The sequence below is a fragment of the Pelophylax lessonae genome (assembly GCF_965119305.1).
Source record: "Pelophylax lessonae genome assembly, chromosome: 2".
Classification (NCBI taxonomy): domain Eukaryota; kingdom Metazoa; phylum Chordata; class Amphibia; order Anura; family Ranidae; genus Pelophylax; species Pelophylax lessonae.
This window is the reverse complement of record NC_138769.1, coordinates 657,318,257-657,341,127: the sequence shown is the minus strand read 5'-3', so window position 1 is coordinate 657,341,127 and position 22,871 is coordinate 657,318,257. Positions and strand designations below refer to the sequence as shown.

Here is a 22,871-nt window from a genome sequence, read left to right as displayed (position 1 = left end):
CGTTTAACTCGCAGGCCAGCACCCGTTCAGTGGGGCTATGTCGTGGCCGACCTAGTGTGGAACTGTGCTCTGCACGCGCTCGCTGGCCGGACGGGGGGGACCCCAAGGACCTATATTATCCAGTTTGTCGCCCAGTTCAACACTTGATTGTAGTTCTCACAGGAACAAAATAATAAAAAGGAGAGAAAAAAAATTCAATTTGAAACGAAAAAAAAAAAAAAAAAAATGCCAGGACCAGAGATACCAGCAAGGAACAAGGTCCTCCTGATAGCCGAGAGTGGGTGTACACCCTCTGGGACTGCCCATAAGCGTAGTCAAGCTTTTTCCTGCCTAGTGTCCTACTCCTGTAGGGGGCAATATAACCCAATGGTTAAGAACAGTCAAGAGCTGTGTCCGTCAATGAACGAAAGAGAAATAGGTTTGTTTATCAGCATGGATTCAGTACAAAGAAAAATCTTGCCAAGATAACGTTTTTTCCACCGTTACTCAAGATTATGGTTAGATCCTTTGAGATTTCTGGTGTTGTCTGTTTGACAAGGTTGTAGTGGTAAGGGGCAGAATCTTTTTGCAGTGAGGGTAGCAAGTGCATGCAGGGAGGATGATAGTAAACGGTTATAGACAGAAATAGCTGGGTTGGGGGCAGGATACGGGTGAGATATTTTTTTGTAGAGGTAGTCTGTTGTAGAATTGAGAAGAAAAGGGTTAAAGTGGCGAAAGTTCTACAGGTAAAGGTTTCCCAGTTGGAAGGATAGGGGATTGAAGACAAGGAGAATATGAAACTGATAAGGTGGTTGTCAGAGAGAGAAAAAGGAGTGTCCAGAGATAGGGGAATACAAAGTAAACAAAGTAAACTGTGTTGTCATCAAAGTAAAAGTGTGTGTCTATTGTATTAGGTCAAACAAGAAGAGGTCGTTGGGGTGATAACAATAACAGATGTTGAAGTCGCCAAAAGTGATAGTGGATATTTTAGATGAGAGAAAGTAAGGAAGGCAGCCTAAGAAGCCATTAAGGAAGTTTGACACCGGTCGAGAAGGCCGATAGATCAGAGAAATCTTTAGAGAAGCTTCAAAAGAGAAAAGGGACAGAGAGAGGAGGGGGGGGGGGGACCTGAAAAGTGCTTTGTGGGGACAGAAGGATTCTAAATCAATCTCTTTTTTGTGAACTGGGTCAGAGCAACAGGAGAAGCTGAGCCCTATTCCTGAGGCCAGGTTTCAGTTACAGCAAGTAGGTTAAGGGAGTTGGAGGTAAAAAGGTCATTAAATATGAAATAAATATCTAAAGACCCAAACTTTTATTTTCATTATGGATTAGGTAGGGGAGTATTAAAACCACTGTCAGCTGTTTTCACAACTGTCTTATTAGGGAGATTTCTTTTTACTTCCGGTCCTGTAGACTCAATAGAAAGTGACAGGATATATTTACAATGTGAGGGATATCCTGTTTAAGGCTCCATACACACAGGTAGCCAGGGATGGATAGTTTATTGTGTTAAGAGCTGGCTAAGCACTTGCACTGGACATACAGTGCCTTGAAAAAGTATAAAATGTTCCACATTTTGTCATGTTACAACCAAAAACGTAAATGTATTTTACACTTACATAGTGAGCCCCTTGATGATCGGCGATTGACCGGAAATGCCTTGGGCGTGTTTTACTACAGGGCGTGCTCTGCTGAGACTAGTCGCGCCGCTGCTATGCCTGTTACAGTGGCGGGGTCTATGTAAGTGGCTGCTCCGTTTTTATATTGTATTTTTAATAAAATGGAGTTGTTTTAAACTTACTACCTGGCCCTTATCTGTCCCACTATGTGAACGAGTGACTTGTGAGCCTATATGATCACTGAGAGGAGAGGAAGTGGAGCTGGCTTGGGATCCTTAGGACGGGTTGCTTATCAGCTGATCCGTGAGTGGCTTCACTGTGGAAGGAGGATTGCTGTAATGCATTTCCCCATACTATATGCTGGTTTAGAGTTTGGAGCTGGTGAGTGTTCATTGCATGGGGGAAGCAGGGAGCTTCTGTGTATCAGCACTTTCACCAGTTATATCCATCTCCCACCACGGGTGTGACCCTCCCCATCTGACGATGTGTATCTGATTGTAGCAGAATCAGGCTATGTTGCTTTTTTCATGTTTTTTCTCCATGCTCTACGAGTGACGGACTGCTGGAGGATCTTTTCACCTTTATGATTCTCTGCATAATGCTTTATCTACACTGCTAAACGACTTTATACAACTTTTTACTGTGAACAGTTTCCAAAGCTAAGTGACATTTCCTCTGGGCGCTGCAAATCTCTATCTTCTATATACCAGAACTGTGTCTATACATTTTGCAAGCTGCCTTTGTTTGTATGCGTAGATGTTCATATGTATTTTATTGAAATTTTATTTGGTAGACCAACACAAAGTGGCACATAATTGTAAAGCAGAAGGAAAACTATAAATGGTTAACATTTTTACCAATACCTATTTGAAAAGTGTGGTATGCATTTGTATTCAGCCCCCTTTACTCTGATACCCCTAATTAAATCTAATGGAACCAATTGCCTTCAGAAGTCCCCAAATTAGTAAATAGAGTCCACCTGTGTGTGATTTATTCTCAGTATAACTACAACGGTTCTGTGAAGCCCTCAGAGGTTTGTTAGAGAACCTTGGTGAACAAACAGCATCATGAAGGCCATGGAACACACCAGACAGGTTAGGGATAAGGTTTTGGAGAAGTTTAAAGCAGGGTTAGGTTATAAAAAAATATCCCAAGTTTTGAACATTTGAAAATAAAAAAAAGGAGTATGGCACAACTGCAAACCTACCAATACATGGCTGTCCACCTAAACTGACAGGCCGGGCAAGGAGAGCATTAACCAAGGAAGCAGCCAAGAAGCCCATGGTAACTCTGGAGGAGCTGCAGGGATGCACAGCTCAGATGGGAGAATCTGTCCACCGGACAACTATTAGTGGAGCACTCCACAATTCTGGCCTTTATGGAAGCATGGCAAGAAGAAAGCCATTGTTAATAGAAAACCTTACAGAAGTCCAGTTTGCAGGAAGCCATGTGGAGGACACAGCATACATGTGGAAGAGGGTGCTCTGGTCAGATGAGACCATAATTTAACTTTTTGGCCTAAAAGCAAAATGCTACGTGTGGAGGAAAACTAACTTCACATCAACCTGAACACACCAGCAGGAACAGGGAAGCTGGTCAGAGTTGATGGTAAGATGGATGGCGCCAAATACAGGGCAATCTTAGAAAAAAACCTGTTAGAGTTTGCAAAAGACTTGAGACTGGGGCAGAGGTTCACCTTCCAGCAGGACAACGGCCCTAAACATACAGCCAGAGCTACAATGGAATGGTTTAGATAAAAGCATATTAATGTGTTAGAATGGCCCAGTCAAAGTCCAGACCTAAATCCATGAGAATCTGTGGCAAGACTTGAAAATTGCTGTTCTCCAGCCAATCTGACAGAGCTTGACCTATTTTGCAAAGAACAACAGGCAAAAAGTTCACTCTCCAGATGTGCAAAGCTGGTAGAGACACACCCAAAAACACTTGCAGCTGTAATTGCAGCGAAAGGTGGTTAAAAAAATGATCGACTCAGAGGCTGAATATAAATGCATGCCTAACTTTTCAGATTCAGAAAAAAATTGAACCATTTTTCATTTTCCTTCCCTTTCACAAATATGTGCCACTTTGCGTTGGTCTATCACATACTGTAAAGTCACAATAAAATAGATTTACGTTTTTGGTTGTAACATGACAAAATGTGGAAATTTTCACGGGGTATGAATACTTTTTCAAGGCACTGCAGCTACACTCTGTGCTATGACCACATAAAACCTAACCAATTATCTGAAGCTAGTTTGTATACAGCCAAAACAGTTAGACATGAATAGACACAAACAGAGCCCACAGGTTGTAATATATCTCTACTATTGCCTGTATTTCAAACTGAGTATGCTTACAGGGCGGCCTGCCACGCTGAGCTTTTGGCTTCACTGGGGATGCAGACATCTTAAGGTTAGCTTCATTTGATGCATCATTTTTATCAGTTTGTTGAGCCTAGAAAAAAAATAAATGTAAATTCAAATTTGCATATTTTAGCTTAATATTTGTATTAATCACACAGGTGTGTCAGTGGATATACATTGTGTGACTTTTTAGGCTGTTAGGCTTTTTCTGTCTAAACCAGCCTCTAAACCTTTTTAACACAGAGGAAACCCTTGAAATAAATTTCTCGTCTCAGGGAACCCCTGCTTAAAAATAAAAAAATCTACAACTCATGATACATTAATGTGACAGTCAGTGGGAAGAATGCTCCTTAGTACAAAATACAAATTAAGGGGCCATAGACAACCCCTTGGAACGGCTGCAAAAAAGGGATGCTCAAACCAACTCAGTGAAAAAGTGAAAAACTTTATTAAGGATCAGAATTGAGACATGATCTAAAATAACCCCATTATGGGGAATACATTACAAATATCAACAGGCTCAAAGATAGCAACAGAAAACATATATGACACATAAAAACAACGACACACTCACACAAGGCCGGCCTCACACATACTCCGGAAGATCAAACCAATGGAAACCTTGGCAAGCCGCATGCACTCCTTACGGAGTTTGTTGATGCGGTGAGCTCAGGGATCCATAGGTTAATCATGCCACAATATAAACTTGATCAAGATGTAATAATAAACTGAAAATGTACCACCAGATAGCAAGGGATTATGACCTTCTTTCATATTTCCATTTTAGCAGCTCAGCACTATACGGCTATCATTATATAATCAAGAAGTTCAGTCATGGACTATATAATTCATTGTTAAATTTCAGCAGTGTACTTAATAGCAGACTAAACTCTCACATCAAGATTGCGGATGCTGATAAATTTGGAATTTTCAAATTAATTTCACCATGAGGGGGGCGGTGTCTAAAGGAATATCTGCAGACCAAGTAAACTGAATTGAAGTACATAGAGCCAATCCCGTTTTGATCGGGGGCAAATTTGTTATTCAGGAGGTGTTATACAGTTCCTCTTGTAAATGGGGCAACATTGTCGAGCCAACAGACGTTCCTCTGGAGCAGAAAGTCACTTGTATTTTCAGAAATTGCAAGGTGCGGGAGCAGGGGAGAGACGCAGTGCAATGGATTTTCTGCGCGGGCTCACACCATTACTAGGCTGTATCCCATGGAAATGAATTTAACTATGGGCCAAATACTGGCCTTCCGTTAGTTGATAGGTATCACCTAAGTGTCCATAGACAGCTTGGTGGTCATGGCCTTTTCTCTATCCCCCTATCAATGTATGATTTTATGCTCACCGTTCATTTAAGGCGTTTAAATCAGATAACCTTCTGCTCGTTTTTTCTGGGTAGCGTCTTGGTAAGAATGCTCCTTACTCTTGTCATCATTGGGAAGAATTACCCCCTTACAGACAGCTAAAAAGGAACAATGGTGTCATTGGTAACATATGGGAGAGGCAGAAATTGCCCATTGCTCAAGGAACCCCTAGCAACCTCAGGAGGAACCCTTGGGTTCCACGGAACCCTGGTCTAAACACTTGAGGTAAAGATGTAGAAGAGCTGGAGAAATTTGGAGACACAATGCCAGGAGCCTTTTTTTTAAAGGGAAACTATTATGCATGTTAAATTTTATTTATCTGATTGATTGGCTTAACAGCAGAGGCCATTTATTTTATACACCAACAAAATTCATAGCCCACGGGACTTAACGAGAGACAACCCACAGATTAAAAACACAAAAATGTATTTGAAACAAAATGACATTACATACATTTTAAAACCATATCACGATAAATACTTGTCAAAAGGATCCAACAGTAGAAAAAAATAGACCGGACACGTGTAAATATACACTGCTCAAAAAAAATGTAAATGAACACTTTGAAAACACATTAGGTTTCAATGGGGAAAAATATCATGCTAGATATCTATACTGATATGGACCGGTTAATGTGTTAGGAATGAAAAGATGCCATATAGTTTGTTGGAAATGAAAATTATCAACCTTTAGAGGGCTGAATTCAAAAACCCCCTGAAAATCAAAGTGAAAAAAAAAAAATGATGCAGAAGGTTAGTCCATTTTGCTGAAATTTGATTGCGGCAGCTCAAAACGGTACTCAATTTTTTGGCCCCCCCCATGCTTGTATGCATGCCTGACAATGGGCATGCTCCAAAGACAGCCTTTTTTTAACCAGGGTGCCCAGGCACCCTGGTGTGCCTTGAGGTTTCTTCAACGGTGACTCAGCAAAATGCCCCAAAATTTTACCAAAAATTGTATACAAGGCAGCGGGTGGATGAAGCCTGCCTTTTACATTACACAAAGTCACAAAGTTTTCGTTGCACACCGTTACGGCCCTCTAGCTGCCGACCTAACAACCAATGACATCATCAGTTGAGGAGGATGTCAGTCACCTGCATAGCAGGCTTGTTTTACCCTCCCCTGCTTCTCTCCATAAGTTTTGGGGTCATATTAGCTGAGTGATGGAGAAAAACTGAGGAAAAAGAGAAACCTTGGAATACTAGTCAATACCAACTTGTACCTCCAACGTTGGGCGCCCTAACTGTGTGTATGTTGCTGCATTATGTACAACTATTAGAATAGTTTTTACATTTTAGGATGGGGTGCCTCAAGACTGTCCATAATTTTAAAGGGTGCCTTAAGATTGTTCATAATTTCTGGGGTATGCCTCGACTGAAAAAAGGTTGAGAAACTCTGTCCCAAGGAGACGGATGGTGTCCTGGGGTATTTCCTCCCAAATCTGGACCGAGGCGCATTACTGAGCTCCTGAACAGAGGTGCAACCTGGTGGCGTGAGATGGACCGAGACATAATGTCCCAGAAGTGTTCTATTGGATTTAGGTCAGGTGAGCATTGGAGCCATTCAATGAGATCAATTCCAGGAAGTGGCTGCATACTCTGGCCACATGAGGCCAGGTATTGTCGTGCACCAGGAGGAACCCAGGACTCACTGCATGAGCGTAGGCTCTGACGATGTGTCCAAGAATTTCATCCCGATACCTAATGGCAGTTAAGGTGCCATTGTCTAGCCTGTAGAGGTCTATGTGTCCATCCATGGATATATCTCCCCAGACCATCACTGACCCACCACCAAACCAGTCATGCTAAATGATGTTACAGGCAGCATAATAGTCTCCACGGCTTTTCCAGACCCTTTCACGTTATCCCACATGAGCTCAGGGTGAACCTGCTCTCACATGTGAAACTAAACCCGCCAAGCGCCTTATCGCCTTTGTGTTCACGGCCGCCAAAATAGCTATAGCCCGCTCGTGGCGAACCCCAGTGGTGCCGTTCAAGCTTTTATAAGCCAAACTGACCTGGATCATGATAAACGAACGGATGGTGGCGCTATTGAATGACAAGATGCGTATGTTTGACAAAAGGTGGGACCCCTGGATAAGGTACCTGGCGGGCCCCCCGTAGGGGCGGTCGGGCGCCTTGGTCAAGCTGTTGGGGAAATTTCCCCCTTAGGGGCGGGCGGGACCTGGGTGTCGACCCTCTCTTTTCTCACCAGCCGCTGATGTTTCTTTCCTTCTCCCAACCTTCCCATTCCTGCTACCCTCCTCTGCTGTTTCCTCCTTTACCCCCAGTCTTGTCCTTTCCCCTCCATTTCTTCTTTTCTTTCTTTTTTTTTTTGTTACTCTCTGACAGTGCACGGATGACAGGCTACAGCCCCCTCTGGTAGAGGGCTTGATATTGGGGTCGGGGGCCGTCCTCTCACAAGGGCGCAGTGTGTTCCCGTAGGGGCGCCGGGGGGGGGTGGTCGGGCCCGGACCATCTGACCTTTAGTGTGATAAAGCGGGGGCGATGTCTCTATGTTTTCACTTTATCTGATGGATGCCCAACCAACGTTTACTGTTCCTTTTTCTGATTTACTGGTTTCTAATTTTTGCTATTGTGCTTCTCTGCTTAGGCATCATTGTATTTCAAGTATTCTGTGAAATTTACTGCCTTCAAAGAATATGGTTGAGCCATGTTGGCTCCTTGTGTGCTGTTAAATTCTTTTCTTACAAAAACTCAATAAAAAACATTGAAACATAAAAAGTGTTCCTTTAATTTTTTTGGAGCAAGCTATAAAGTCTATCGCGAGATACAAAACTCACTACCTCAGGAGAAGCACATGTGAGAATCTAAAAAACACAACTAAAATTTAGGGGGGGGGGGGGGATTCCCACCTCGTAACCAGACTTACAATATAGTTGTCTGAATCTTCACACATAACCAGTAGATAATAGATAGCTGGGTACACTTGGTCAATTGACCAAATGGCTCAAAATATCACACCGGGTGGACCAGTGAAAGTTCACTTTCACTTCTGTAATCAACAGACTCACGAGTCAGTGCACTTCTGTATACCACATTCTCTTTTTGACGCTTTATTCATTGTATAAGACTTTAATGTGTACTGTTTCCTTTTTTTAACCTTTTTCTCTTTGCCTCCCGATTGCTTTAGGCTGACTAGATTCTGTTTCAGTTCTAGGATCCTACATAAGCAGCCCATTGGTCTATGGGGTTGTCTGGGGGCACCAGTTGCCTGCTTTTGGCTTGATTTCCTCCCCTCCTCAACCCCTGGTGAGAAAATTTGTGGACCAGGGGGGTGTCCTCGTCTGGTGTAACATTTTGAGCCATTTGGACACTTGACCTAGTGTACCCGGCTATCCATTATCTATTGGTTATGTGTAAAGATTCAGACAACTGTAATTGCAAGTCCGGTTACAGGGTGAGAATTTTTATCCTCCCCCAAATTAATTTGTGTTTTTAGATTCTTAGAATGTTTATATATTTACACACGTCCTATGTATTTTTTACTGTTGGATCCTTTTGGCAATTATTTATCATGATAGGATTTTAAAATGTGTGTAATGTAATTTGTTTAAAATAATACATTTTTGCGTTTTTAATCTGTGGGTTGGGTTTCGTTAAAAGTCCCGTGGGCTATGATTTTTGTTGGTGTTTGTACTATTTGGGACACACCTCAATCCCATATATACTAGCTTCCCTTTTGTGTATTTGTTTTATACCCTCTCTCTCCATTTCCAGCTAAACTTTCATACAGAACCATCTGAGCAGGGGGGCAAGGAGGGAGATGGGTCACTGTTAAATTTGTGTAGATTTCATCTTGAAATATTGAGTACTGTAAACAGTGTTTTTCAGTAAATCAAACAATAGCCTTGGGAACATGGTAAAAAGAGCTCAAATGTTAATTTTTAACTTTTTTTTTTTTTATAGCTCCGAGCATAACTAAATAACAAATATATAATATACATTGTATATTCCCTTTAACTGCTAAGATTAGGTCCTAAACTAAGATTGGGTGACAGACCCAACCGGGACAGGGACATTTGGAGGAAACCATGGGCTAGCCTTCTACCCACTGAATGAGGCCCATGGAGGAGAATGGGGATTTTGTCTGCATCTCCAAGTCAGAGCATTGAAAAGAGCCGGGTCCAGAAACCCTTTCACTGTGCAGAAGTATTCACCGAGATTATGCAGCCAGGAAATCTCCAGAACAGTGGTGCAAACATTGTATCGGACAGATCTTGCAGACGCACCTTTACCAGCCGGGGATACGAAACTCTTCTTGAGCATATTTCTTATCTCGCCCCACTGGTCCTCAAGAGCTGCATAATGCAGCATTTTCTAATTTTGCCATGATAATATAACAGACTGCACTTAAAGATTTCACATTTGAACACTTTATTATAAATGCCTGTTCACATCTGAGCATAGAGTTGCTTGAAGCGTTTAGCACGAATAAGTGCATCTGAACTGAGGCTTCTTCTGAACTACTAATGGATTCTATGAACTTTGGATTATTGATTTCATTTACATTTCTGCACAATTATATTGCATTAAGAACACGTGGTAGATTGGAGGTTATACTGCAGGGGTAGTGAATTAAAATTCAAGGAGGTCCGGTTACTAAAATTGGTTTCAAAGAGGAACCCCCATAATAGAGTGTGGGACTTTATGGGTAACAATAATTCTTAATGATAACATATAGTACAGAGTATCATAAACTGTTTTTGGCCATATCACAAAAAATGGCTCATACATAAAATTGAAACGATACATAGTACAATACAAACACAGTGTTCCTAAAGGAGTGGTACATTATCCAACGCGCTTCGATACATATGTGATAAATGACTTTAATCTTCGCCAGGGATTTCTGAGTCCGCTCCTAGAAGAAGGGAGTACTTCAGCTTGATAAAATTATATATTTTTCCTAACGGAAAGAACATTTTAATATGCATCTGTGATTCTTCCCTGGGGGTAATCAGAAAGAGAAAAAAAGGAATATCCATAGGAGATACAGCAAGGTGTGGGTTGTCAGGTATGTGGTGTAACATCTCTCCCCCGGGGGGTATGGGGTGGTTGGATGGGGAAACTCTCCCTTCTTTCTTCACCCCCCCCCTCTCCTCCTCCTTTCTTTCTTCTCTTTTCTTTTTCTTCCTTTTTTCTCTCTTTTTCTCCGATTACCCCCAGGGAAGAATCACAGATGCATATTAAAATGTTCTTTCCGTTAGGAAAAAATATATAATTTTATCAAGCTGATATTATGTTGTACTCCCTTTTTCTAGGAGTGGACTCAGAAATCCCTGACGAAGATTAAAGTAATTTATCACATATGTATTGAAACGCGTTGGATAATGTACCACTCCTTTAGGAACATTGTTTGTATTGTACTATGTATCATTTAAATTTTATGTATGAGCCATTTTTTGTGATATGGCCAAAAACAGTTTATGATACTCTGTACTATATGTTATCATTAAGAATTAGTGACACAAGATTATATATATATATATATATATATATATATATATATATATCACAATTTCTCAAATACATAATAAAATATATCACTACTATTTACATAACTTATTGTTACCCATAAAGTCCCACACTCTATTATGGGGGGTTCCTCTTTTAAACCAATGTCTAGGGATTATGGTAACACATTTCCCTGTAGTTGACTACACACTCTTTACAAATCAAGGTTACTAAAATTTTCTTCCGGCCATGGTCCAAATCACAAGTCCATGCCATGAACGATTGTACATGTCTACTTCCTTTTTTTTGGCACAGCCACGCTCTCTGGCGCATTTTTTACCGTTTCCTTCACACACTCTGGTAATATTCTGGAAATGTCCACAATGGTGTTCCGCCTTACATCAGGTACCCCTACCAGAGTAATTCATCACATTGGGTGCCCCCATAAGTCAGTTGCCACCATCAGGGTACCCCCTTATATCAAGTGTCCCCATCAGAGTGCCCCCTTACATTAGGTGCAGTTATCAGAGTGCCCCCTTACATCAGGTGTCCCCATCAGTGTGCCCCCTTACATCGGGTGTCCCCATCAGTGTGCCCCCTTACATCGGGTGTCCCCATCAGTGTGCCCCCTTACATCGGGTGTCCCCATCAGTGTGCCCCCTTACATCGGGTACCCCTACCAGAGTAATTAATCACATTGGGTGCCCCTACCAGAGTAATTAATCACATTGGGTGCCCCTATAAGTCAGTTGCCACCATCAGAGTACCCCCTTTTATCAGGTGTCCCCATCAGAGTGCCCCTTACATTAGGTGCATTATCAGAGTACCCCTTTACATCAGGTGTCCCCCATCAGTGTGCCCCCTTACATCAGGTGTCCCCCCCCATCAGTGTGCCCCCTTACATCAGGTGTCCCCCCCCATCAGTATGCCCCCTTACATCAGGTGTCCCCCCCCATCAGTATGCCCCCTTACATCAGGTGTCCTCCCATCAGTGTGCCCCCTTAGAAAAGGTGTCCCCATCAGTGTGCCCTCTTACATCAGGTGTCTCCATCACAGTGCCAACTTGACTCTGGTATTACTGGCAGTGTGCCTCCTTACATCAGGTGTCCCCATCACATCAGGTGTGCCCATCAGAGTGCTCCTTTACATCAGATGTCCCTATCAGAGTGCCCCCTTAACATATGCGCCCATCTGCGTGCCTCCACTAACCTAAGCCCATCAGCATGCCTCTTATTTTATTTTAACCACTTCAATACAGGGCACTTTCACCCCCTTCCTGCCCAGGCCAATTTTCAGCTTTTAGCGCTGTTGCATTTTGAATGACAATTGCGCGGACATGCAACACTGTACCTAAACCAAAATTTATGTCATTTCTTTCCCCCACAAATAGCTTTATTTTGGTGGTATTTGATCACCGCAAGGTTTTTTCTTTTTTGCTACACAAATAAAAAAAGACCGAAAAGTCTGGAAAAAAAAAATAAGTTTTGTTTAGGTTATAACATTTTGTAAATAGATACGTTTTTTTCCTGCACTGATGAGGGCGCACTGACAGGCACTAATATGCAGCACTGATAGGTAGCACTGATATACAGCATTGGTGGGCACTGATAGGTGGCACTGATAGATGGCAATGATGGGCAGCACTGATGAGGAGGGCACTGAAAGGGTCCCTGAGCCCTGATGGGCATCCCTGGTGGCCATGGGTGGGCAATCCCTGGTGGCATCCCCCAAGGGTATGCACTAGTAATCCATGTTCCGATTACCAGCACAGACCCCCCCGTCAGGAGAGCCGCCGCTCGGCTCCTCTACTCGTGCTTGTCAGGCAGGAACTGAGGAATGCCGATCGACGGCACTTCCTATTTACTATGTGACCAGCGGTGATTGGACACAGCTGGTCACATGGTAAAGAGCTGACGTCATTAGGCTCTTTACTGGGATCGGAGATGCGGTGAGTCAGAGTGACATAAGGCATCAAATGGCAGGCTGACTATATTACTTGGGGGCAATGCATCTGGGGATTTAAAGCGCAAGCCTTTGCTACTGCATCACTTCTTAAATCTGAGAGAACTACGTAATGTCACCAAGGCATCGCTTCCTGTTATTTGGAGGGCAAATTCAAAGGCTTGGGTTACAGTTACACTCTTTGAGGAATGGTTTTTGAACCACTTTGTCCCTGCTGATGAACATTATTGCTTTAGCAAAAACATTCCGTATAAAATTCTTCTACTCCTTGACAATGCCCCTGGAAATCCAAACACTTTAGCTGACATGCACCCCAATGTAAAGGTGGTATTTCTACCCCCCCAACACCACATCACTTCTTCAGCCAATGGATCAGAGAGCCATAGCCTCCTTTAAGGCCTATTATTTACGAAGGACATTCTAACAAGCTGTCAGGGCTACCAGAAAGGATGAGATGATCTTAAGAGAGTTCTGAAAGAATTAGAACATTTAAGATGCCATCAAAAATATTGCTGATGCTTGGGATGAAGTGAAAGACAAATATAAAAAAGAGGAGTTTGGAACACATTGTGCCCCCAATTTACACAAGAATTTCTGGGGTTTACAGATGAAGAAATCGCCAAAACCAGGCAAGCTGTGGTTGCTATTGGTAATCAACTGCAGTTGGACATCAGTGAAAATGATATCATTGAGATACTCGACTCCCATGACAAAGAACTATCCAATGAAGACCTTATTGAACTAGAGCAGCAAGTTATAGTATTTAGGGAAGAAAACCAGGACATAGAAACTCCTAAATTGAAAACATTTTCAACAAAACAGCTGAAGCTTTTCATCTAATTGAAGCAGGAATGGCAAAGTTAGAGGAGCAAGATCCTGATACAGAGCGGTTTACCAAAGTTTACCGTAAAGTTACTAATGGCCTGAGATGCTACAGGGCTATTTATGATGAGGCCCATCCTCTCCAACAAGCCCATTACCTCCCCCACGATTGTTTAAGGTTGTACTGTACTGTACAGTGTTTGAAAATGTTTAGGCATTGTATCTGCATGTATCTGCATCTACTTGCACAGAAAAACAAATAGTATGTTAAAGCAAACATCTGTCTAAGTGGGGTTTTTACTGTTGTCTGTATCCTCATTAGATGGATTTAATCTCACTTCCCATCTCTGAGACAACAGGAAGTGAGAGGAAATCTACCCCTAGGAAGAGAAAATCACTCCTGAATTTTTTGGCTGGAGTTACACTTTAAAAATGTACCTGTTCCCACTTACAAATTCGACAGAACAAACCTACAGTCCCTATCTTGTTTGTAACCCGAGGACCGCCTGTAATAAGTTGTCACTTTATTATTGTGTGGTAAAATGATGAGTTTTGATGCACTACTTATTCGTGGCACAGTGCTGCAATCAATTCTAATCTATTTTAGGATTGTGTTAAAGAGTATTTTATTTGCAGCTGTGCAAGTGTTGCCGGACTGTCAGGGAATGGCACCCCGAATGATCAAGACTTGTCTAGGTGCCTAGCTGTTAATTAGCTTAGTTGTTAATTAGTTAGCTGTTAATTAGATTACAGTTTAATTAGATCACGGTTAACAGTTTGCATTGCTCATGTGGTGACTGCCCCTATTTTTGAAGTGTATAAAAACCTGTATTTCTGCTCAATAAGGTTTGATCCTGTTTGCACCCAAGCTAGTGTTGTCTAGTTCTTGGGTGCAATTCCCAGCTACAATACCTTGTTCCTGTGTTCCAGTGACGAGGAAGCAGCTCTATGGCAAAAGATACCCAGTAGGGGGGGGGGGGGGGTGGTGTCAGGAGTCCATCACACAAGTCATAGACAATAAGACAGCTAAGATTTGCAGTAGGTTTACAGCTGTCAGATTCCAGGGCCCAGTTAGGAGCAGAGTGAGGATTCTTTCCTGGATCTGCTTGGGCAGAGTGAAGAAAAGATTTTAGGTCTTCATAAGGAGTACCTATTTAATCTAGAGGGATGTCGGGAATGCAGTGCACAGTGCATAGATAAAGCAGCCATGGCGGTGGCTGGCACACATAAGCCAGACAAAGGAACGTCTGGAAGGATGCTGTGTTTGGCATAACACCGAAGGCAGTGAATGCAAGTAAATGCTGCATGGCCGGGCCTAGGGGGGTGCTGGGATGGGCTGTGCCCCCCAGATTTCAGTTGCGCTCAACCTCCCTCTTCCTCCCCACACAGCACATAGTTGAAATTTGATCGCTAACTTGTGATCTGCCTGATTTTTTCTGCTCATCAGCTATCCTAAAGTGATACTAAGCACGCACTGTTTAAATTACATTGTCCCTTCTATTTCTGTATATGAATGATGGCACTGTAATTTTAATTAAAAAAAAAAAAAAAAATCGAAGTACCTTTTTCCTAATCAATATACAGCTGTCACATGACCCAGATCTTTTCCAGCCTGTCTGCAGGGAAGCATAAGCTGCTGCTGGTCACAATAACCACCTCAATACTGGGCACTTTCACCCCCTTCCTCCCCAGGCCAATTTTCAGCTTTCAGTGCTCCCGCACTTTGAATGACAATTACTCAGTCATGCTACACTGTACCCAAATGAAATTTTTATCATTCTGTTCACACAAATAGAGCTTTCTTTTGATAGCATTTATCACCCACTAGATTTTTTATTTTTTGCGATAAGCGCAAAAGAGAAAATTTTGTAAAAAAAAAAATATATATCCTACGCAGTTTCAAAAGAAATCCAATAAAATCAAATTTCGTCATAAATTTAGGCCAGAATGTATTCTGCTACAGGTCTTCGGTACAACCTAAGCTATGTATAATTGAAAATTGATCAATCCTGATGTACTGACTACCTATCTCATTTCTTGAGGCCCTAAAATGTCAGGACAGTACAAATACCCCCCAAATTACCTTTTTTTGTAAATATGACAGTCCAAGGTATTTAGTAAGAGGCAATAGTTTGGGTAATAAAGATCCCCCCCTCACAAAACTGTCATGTTAACAAGTTATTTCTTACAGATGGCATAGATAAACTTGCAATTACACCCCAAAATATATTCTGCTACGCCTCCTGAATATGGCGATACCACGTGTGAGACTTTTCCACAGCCTGGCCACATACAGAGGCCCAACATCTAAGTAGCACCGTCAGGCATTCTAAAGGCATAAATTACACAATTTCCTAAGTACCTGTCACATTTCTGAAGGCCCTGTGACAGATGTTGATCACTGAGGTCGATGATCACGGACAGATGCAGCCGATGATCACTGTAACAGATTATTTTACTGGGACAGATGTGTGACAGGTGTTTTTACTGTGTTGGGGACACTAGTTGGGTGATCAGTGATTAAAAGCAGTAAAACAGCTCAATATTTACTGACCACCAGCTGTCGGCACAGATCCGCTCTCATTGTCACTGTGTGCAGAGAAGCAGAGCCGATCGCTGTTATAATGGCTGTATTGACATTAAATGATGGTTGTGATTGGACACAGCCGTCATGTGATCAAGAGGGCCAATCACAGAGACCTCCTGCCGAGCGATGTTGTGCTGTGTCCTGGAGACACAGATCGCGCAGCTGCGCCTGCATGCGGCCGCCCTCCTTCTGAGTGGACATTCCTGAAGCTTCTACCCGGCCATTTATATGCATTGGCCGGGTGGGAGGAGGTTAAAAAAAAAAAAACCTTTGGAATACAGACTAAAAATAAAAAATACCAATAAACTTTTTTAAATTGTTATACAAATATATATTTGAAATAAAATCTTTATTATTTTTTGGCAACATCATGGTGTGGGCAGATTTGTGCCAGTCACGGGGTGTGTCACGCCCCTCCAGCCTGGGCCTCAGAATAAGAGGGAGGTGAAGCCTCCATCAATCTACATGTAATATCCCACCCCCCATTGTGCTTAGCTGGTTAGTGAGCATGGAGGAGGGAGGGAGTGGGCTGTCATTTACACACACATGTGTGACTCTAGTCACATGGGCTGCTCAGATGGGATAGGGAGGAAATGCTTAGCACTGAAACTCACAGAAAGCTGAGCATGTGCAGAGCTGCCAACACTGCTCTGCAAATCTCTAGCTGCATTGGGGACTAGGACAGAAGGGGGAGATAAACAAAAGCAGGATCAACCTGTTCATTTGCAGAACACAGATCTCATAGTGAGTACAAACAGCATGTAATACACCATTTATTGATAGTTTTTTATGATGAGTGTTTAGTGAAGCTTTAAGTACACTAAATCAGTTTTTATTTTTATTTTTTTTCGTTTAACCCAGCGGCCTGAACAAAAAAACCCTGATGGATTGCCATACTAACAAAAGCCATTGGCTGCCAGCACTGATCGGTTGCTGGTTTTCCAGCATGCCCAGTCGACAGAAGCCGGTTGAGAGACAGACTTCTATACACACACATCCCAAATGTCAGCCAATATTCAGATCATGCGTACCCAGCTTTACTGTTCGTGTACTTTATGTGCTGCCCAAGACAATTCATCCTCTTCCAATGTGACCTAGGAAGGTCAAAAGGTTGGATGCCCCTGCAGATGCAATTCTCCTGCAGCTGTAACATAATTGGCTAGTTTCACTTTCACACACTGGTCTGGTTTAGCCTGTTCCAAGTCCTTCTTCCATCCATCAATATAATGTGGTTATACCAGGCACTTTAACTAGAACAATAATTTTAATGATCACTGTGATTCTGTGAAATGCACATATTCGGTTTAAATTTCCCCATGTAACATTTTTTTTTCATTTACATAACATCTGACTTTAACATTTGGGTGTTTGATGTAAACCCCGATTCAACGGTAATTACAGATGACATACAGGCAACATTTAAAAATACAGCTCTAGCAACATCAAACACTTAAAGTATAATTATAGTAACCGACTAAGGAGGAAGTGTGATAAGGCTGCAAAGAATGCACAGTATGCATATGCTCATACCTCTAAATTATCTCCCGTCCTTCTTGTACGCTTCTTATTTTGATTGAAAATCTGCCTGTATGTTATAACAAAGAAAATATGGAAGAAAGCAATTTTGGTCTACTATTTTTTCCAAGATAGATAATTACAGTATAACTGACTAAAACATATTTTGTTTAGAAGAATGAAAAACAGATAGAACCCTATACTTTAATATGTTTGTATCGCTACAGGGTAGTACTTTAGATACAGTAGCAATGTGTCATGTCCTAGCTTAAATGAAATACTGTATTGGAAGGGATCGTGGACTTTATAGGCACTGATATAAACATAATTGTATTCAAAATTGTTTTCTTTATTACAAAAAATATATAATTATAAAGACATTTTTAAAAACTGTATACGTCACAGTGTGAGTATTGCCTATATGACATTTGTCACATCACCAATTGCACCTGGAATCCAGAGACAGCGGGGGGTGCAGAATATGTCACCAATCTTTAAAACACACCCCTAAGGTAGAAACACTGGTTGGCAAAGAACAATTACTTTATTCTGATGTAGATTAAACAACATCAACCAGGGGTAAATAAAGTAACCAAGAAAAATAGGTCCTGTATGGTGTGCAAACCCTCAATGGGTCCTAAGGCAAAGATTTCTTAGTAGTTGCACCGCAGATCTGTATGGTAAACCTCTGCACTGCTCACACGCTGTCCAACAAGGCACAAAGCGTGGTGGTGTCTTTTTTTTTTGGCCCAAACTTCAGCTCTGCTCAACTTGGTAAACAGAGCAGAAGTGGGAGCAGGTACCTGTCAGAAAAAGGAACTGTCTCCCTAAAAAGAAAAAAAACGGCCCCGCTCGTCACTTCCGGTGCGGGCGCCTCATTCCCTGCTGAACAGCTTCTGGGCATGCACCAGAAGTGACGAGCGGGGCCGGTCCAAGCGCATTCTGGGAGAAGAGGACACGGAGGAGGACGCAGAAGAGGACGCGCTGGCTTCAGCTGCCCACATCTGAGATGGCAGCGCTGGACAAGACATTTTCAAGGTAAGTATTTCTTCTAAAAGGTAAGTGTGAACCGGGACAGTACAGAGGCTATCCATTGGGGAATGTACTAGCCCTGACTGTCCCGGGGGTATTTTTAGCTAAATTTCACCCCCGTGGCCGGAACTCCGCTTTAATTCACTACATTTTGAAGCTACTCTGTCATAATAGTTGCAAAATAAATAACACTACAATGAATAACCAAAATTACCTTGGTTCAGACGTTCGCCTTCTCTTCTGCTTCAAACATATAAAGAAATAAAAAAAAAAAAATAATGAAAATGCTCAGGTTTTCTTACATTTAATTAACAGCATACAATAAGCATTTCTATTAAAGGAAAAGTTCACCTTCCAAACATGTTCAATGTTCCACCTGTATTTAGGGTGAACATATAACAGTGTTTCTCAACCTTTTTCCAGTTGGGGTGCCCTTGAAAAGTATTTTCAGTCTTCAGGCACCCCTGTCCAAGGTTCAGTTCATGTTACTGTATGTTGCGGAGCACGCGCAAAATCGTGCTTGTTCCTGACCAGCAGACAAATGCTCTGCTCCTTAGGGGTGCCAATTCATTCTTAATGATACCCCAGACATTGGAAAACATGGGACGCTTTTGGTGCGGCGTAATTTAAAAAAGGGTCAGGCACTTCTTTCACTGCATTTTTGCGGATAGGGAAGCCCATTGAAATGACAGGGCTGCCCTACACGCAGCCATGCAGATGTGAACCAAGGGCTTGTTCACATGTCAGGTTGTTTTTACCATCCCCAACTTCTCCCCCTTTAGCTGCAGAGGCAACAGCTGGGGGTGTACACATGCTGTGCCTGCAACTGGAGGTATACCCAGAATGAATGGGGCTGCAGTGCAATGACCCTGCACTTGCATGCATTGCACTGTACTGTTGCGTGTAGGGATGCTGCATTTACAGGCTTAAAACAGGTGGTGAGGAGGCAACATATTGCCTCTTTACCGCCTGCCAAATGCTTCAAAAAAGCAATCTGAGCATGGATTGCTTTTTAGAGGAGAAGCAGTCCTTGCTGCTATCACAAATAAGCCCTACACGGATACATGCACACACGCACATATATATATGCACACATACAGACACATGTGTACACACACCTACACACGTAGACAGACATGCATGTATACACAGACACTTGTACACACATATACAGACACACACTAACACACACAGGAACACACGTATAAAGCCCTTTAAAAACGGAATTTTTGTAAAATCTTACCTGTAAAATTCCTTTCTCTGAGTCCTCCGACAGTCGCCGCCTCTTCATATTCGTCACATATGGGGTATTAGACTTTGCTCCGAAGGAGTAGCTAGGCAACAGAATATGTTAACAATAAAGCTTTAACATATCCCACCCTCAAGGGGTGGTCCCCTCAGTCAATACCCTCCTACTTCCTGCAACCATATCTCAGTTTTAGTGGAATAGCAGTAGAGTATACCTTCAACCCCAAAAGAGGGGCGGGGGCGGCGACTGTCGGAGGACTCAGAGAAAGGAATTTTACAGGTAAGATTTTACAAAAATTCCGTTTTCTCTTACGTCCTCCGACAGTCGCCGCCTCTTCATATTCGTCACATATGGGGACGTCCCAAAGCAGTGCAAACATGAGGGGTGGGAAACGCATCCGCGCCGAAAGGCAACGCAGTCTCCACATCAAAGAAAGGAACCTTACCAAAGGAAGGAAACCAGCTGGGCAACAGCAAAAATAAGTGCTCAACAGGAGCAACAACCCAGGAAAAGACAAAAAAACCAGGGAATACAAAGATATCCCAACAGCCAGGAGTCCCCAACAAGGGACCCTATGGAACAGCCGCACTAAGAACCTTGCGGCCAAAGGAAGCATCCGCCGATGCCTGAACATCTACTTTGTAGAATTTTGTGAAAGTGTGCACGGTCGACCAGGTCGCCGCCTTACACACCTGGGCTACAGAAGCCCCATGACGGCAGGCCCAAGACGTACTCAGTGATCTAGTAGAGTGCGCCTTCACAGGCACAGGGGGAACCTTCCCCTGCAAGGCATAGGCCTGTTCAATGGTCTGCCTGATCCATTTGGCGATGGTAGAGGCCGAAGCCGCCATGCCCTTCCGAGGACCCTCTGGAAGAACAAACAAGGAGTCCGTCTTACGAAAAGACTCAGTCGATTTAAGGTAAACCCTAATCGCCCGAACAACATCCAGAGAGTGCAATCTCACCTCCTTTGGATGTTTAGGCTTCGTGCACAACGAAGGCAAAACAATATCCTCGTTAAGATGGAATTCCGAAACTCGTTTCGGCAGAAAAGAAGGATTAGGTCGCAAGACCACCTTATCCAAATGAACAACCAGGTACGGAGACTTGCAGGACAAAGCCGCCAGTTCCGACACTCTGCGAGCCGAAGTGATCGCCACCAAAAAGGCGACCTTTTTGGACAACAGAGACAACGAGATCTCCCTGATCTGTTCAAAAGGAGCACGTTGTAACACAGAAAGAACTAGATTCAAGTCCCAGGGGGGCAAAGGATCCCTCCTAGGAGGAACCAGATGCCGCACACCCTGAATAAAAGTGCCAACCAAGGAGTTGGAAGCCACGGGACGTTGAAACAGAACGGCCAGCGCAGACACCTGACCCTTTATCGTGGCCAGCGCCAAACGCTGATCGACACCCGTCTGAAGGAAAGACAGCACACGGGAAACCGAGTACGTGCGGGGTGAAAACCCCCTGGACTCACACCAGGCAAAATAGGCCTTCCAAGTACGGTAATAAACCTTTCCCGAGGAAGACTTCCTCGCGTTGATCAAGGTATGAACGACCTCTGGAGAGAGACCCTTATCCTTCAGGACCTCGGTCTCAACAGCCAGGCCGTCAAAGCCAGCGACTGTAAAGCAGGATGGTAAATCGGTCCTTGAGACAGTAGATCGTCTCGAAGAGGCAGACGCCAGGGGGCGTCGACCGCCAGATTCACGAGGTCTGCGTACCAGGACCGGCGAGGCCAGTCCGGTGCCACAAGAATCACCGTGCTGCGTTCCGAGTGTAACCTGCGAAGGAACCTGGACAGCAACTGAATCGGTGGAAAAGCGTACATCAGCCTGTACTGATGCCACGGGGCCACTAACGCGTCCGACGCGTCTGCCCGAGGGTCGCGCGTCCTTGCCACGAACCTCTTCACCTTGTAGTTGAGGCGAGACGCGAACAGGTCCACATCTGGAAGACCCCACTTCGCGCACAACATCTGGAAGACAGCCGGATGGAGAGACCATTCCCCCTGATCCAGGGTCTGGCGACTCAGATAGTCCGCCTGCCAGTTCTCCACTCCCGGAATGTGAACCGCCGTTATCGCCGGGACATGAGTCTCGGCCCAAGACAGAATGTCGGCCACTTCTCGAGCCGCTCGGGCACTCCTGGTGCCCCCTTGGTGGTTGATGTATGCCACCGCCGTGGCATTGTCCGTCTGCACCCGAACCGGGCAGCCCTGCAGCCGGTCCGTCCAGCGATGAAGACAGAGCCTTATCGCACGTAATTCCAGAATGTTGATCGGGAGGGAAGACTCCCCCTCCGACCAGGTCCCCTGGGCGGACAGAACGCCCAGAACACCACCCCAGCCCGACAGGCTGGCATCCGTAGTGATTATCGTCCACGAGATCGGACGAAACGACTTGCCCCCGGACACCAACGGGGACTGGAGCCACCACAGAAGGTTTACCCTGGTGCGATGACTCAACGAGATCTGAAGATCCAGAGATTGAGGTCGCCCGTCCCACTTGGACAGGATCTCCGCCTGGAGACCCCGCGTGTGAAACTGAGCGAAAGGAATCGCCTCGAAGGCCGAGACCATCAATCCCAGACATCTCATACACGTCCGCAGAGACGAGTGTGGAACGTCCCTGAGGGACCTGACTTCCTCCTGAAGAGTCCTGAGCTTGTCTTCCGGCAGGAAGACCTTCGCCTGCACCGAGTCCAGTATCATTCCCAGATAGGGAAGACGAACCGACGGACTCAGTGTCGACTTTGGAACATTTATCGTCCAACCGAACTCCTGCAGAGTTTGCATTGTGACAGACAGGTCCTTCTCCAGACCCTGACTGGTCGCAGACCGAATCAGAATGTCGTCCAGATACCCCAGGACAGAAATGCCCTGGGCCCTC

General features: G+C 43.8%; 1 protein-coding gene across 1 annotated transcript in view; it reads right to left on the bottom strand.

Moving 5' to 3' along the window:
- The window catches only part of LOC309548232 (uncharacterized protein), a gene marked incomplete at its 3' end in the record, with an annotated part of 168,232 nt that overhangs the window by 8,126 nt on the left and 137,235 nt on the right, over positions 1-22,871 (bottom strand). Inside the window, exon 6 of the mRNA XM_082248184.1 lies at positions 3,956-4,052. Within this exon, the coding sequence (XP_082104310.1) occupies positions 3,956-4,052 (97 nt within the window). The remainder of the gene's footprint in view (positions 1-3,955; positions 4,053-22,871) is intronic.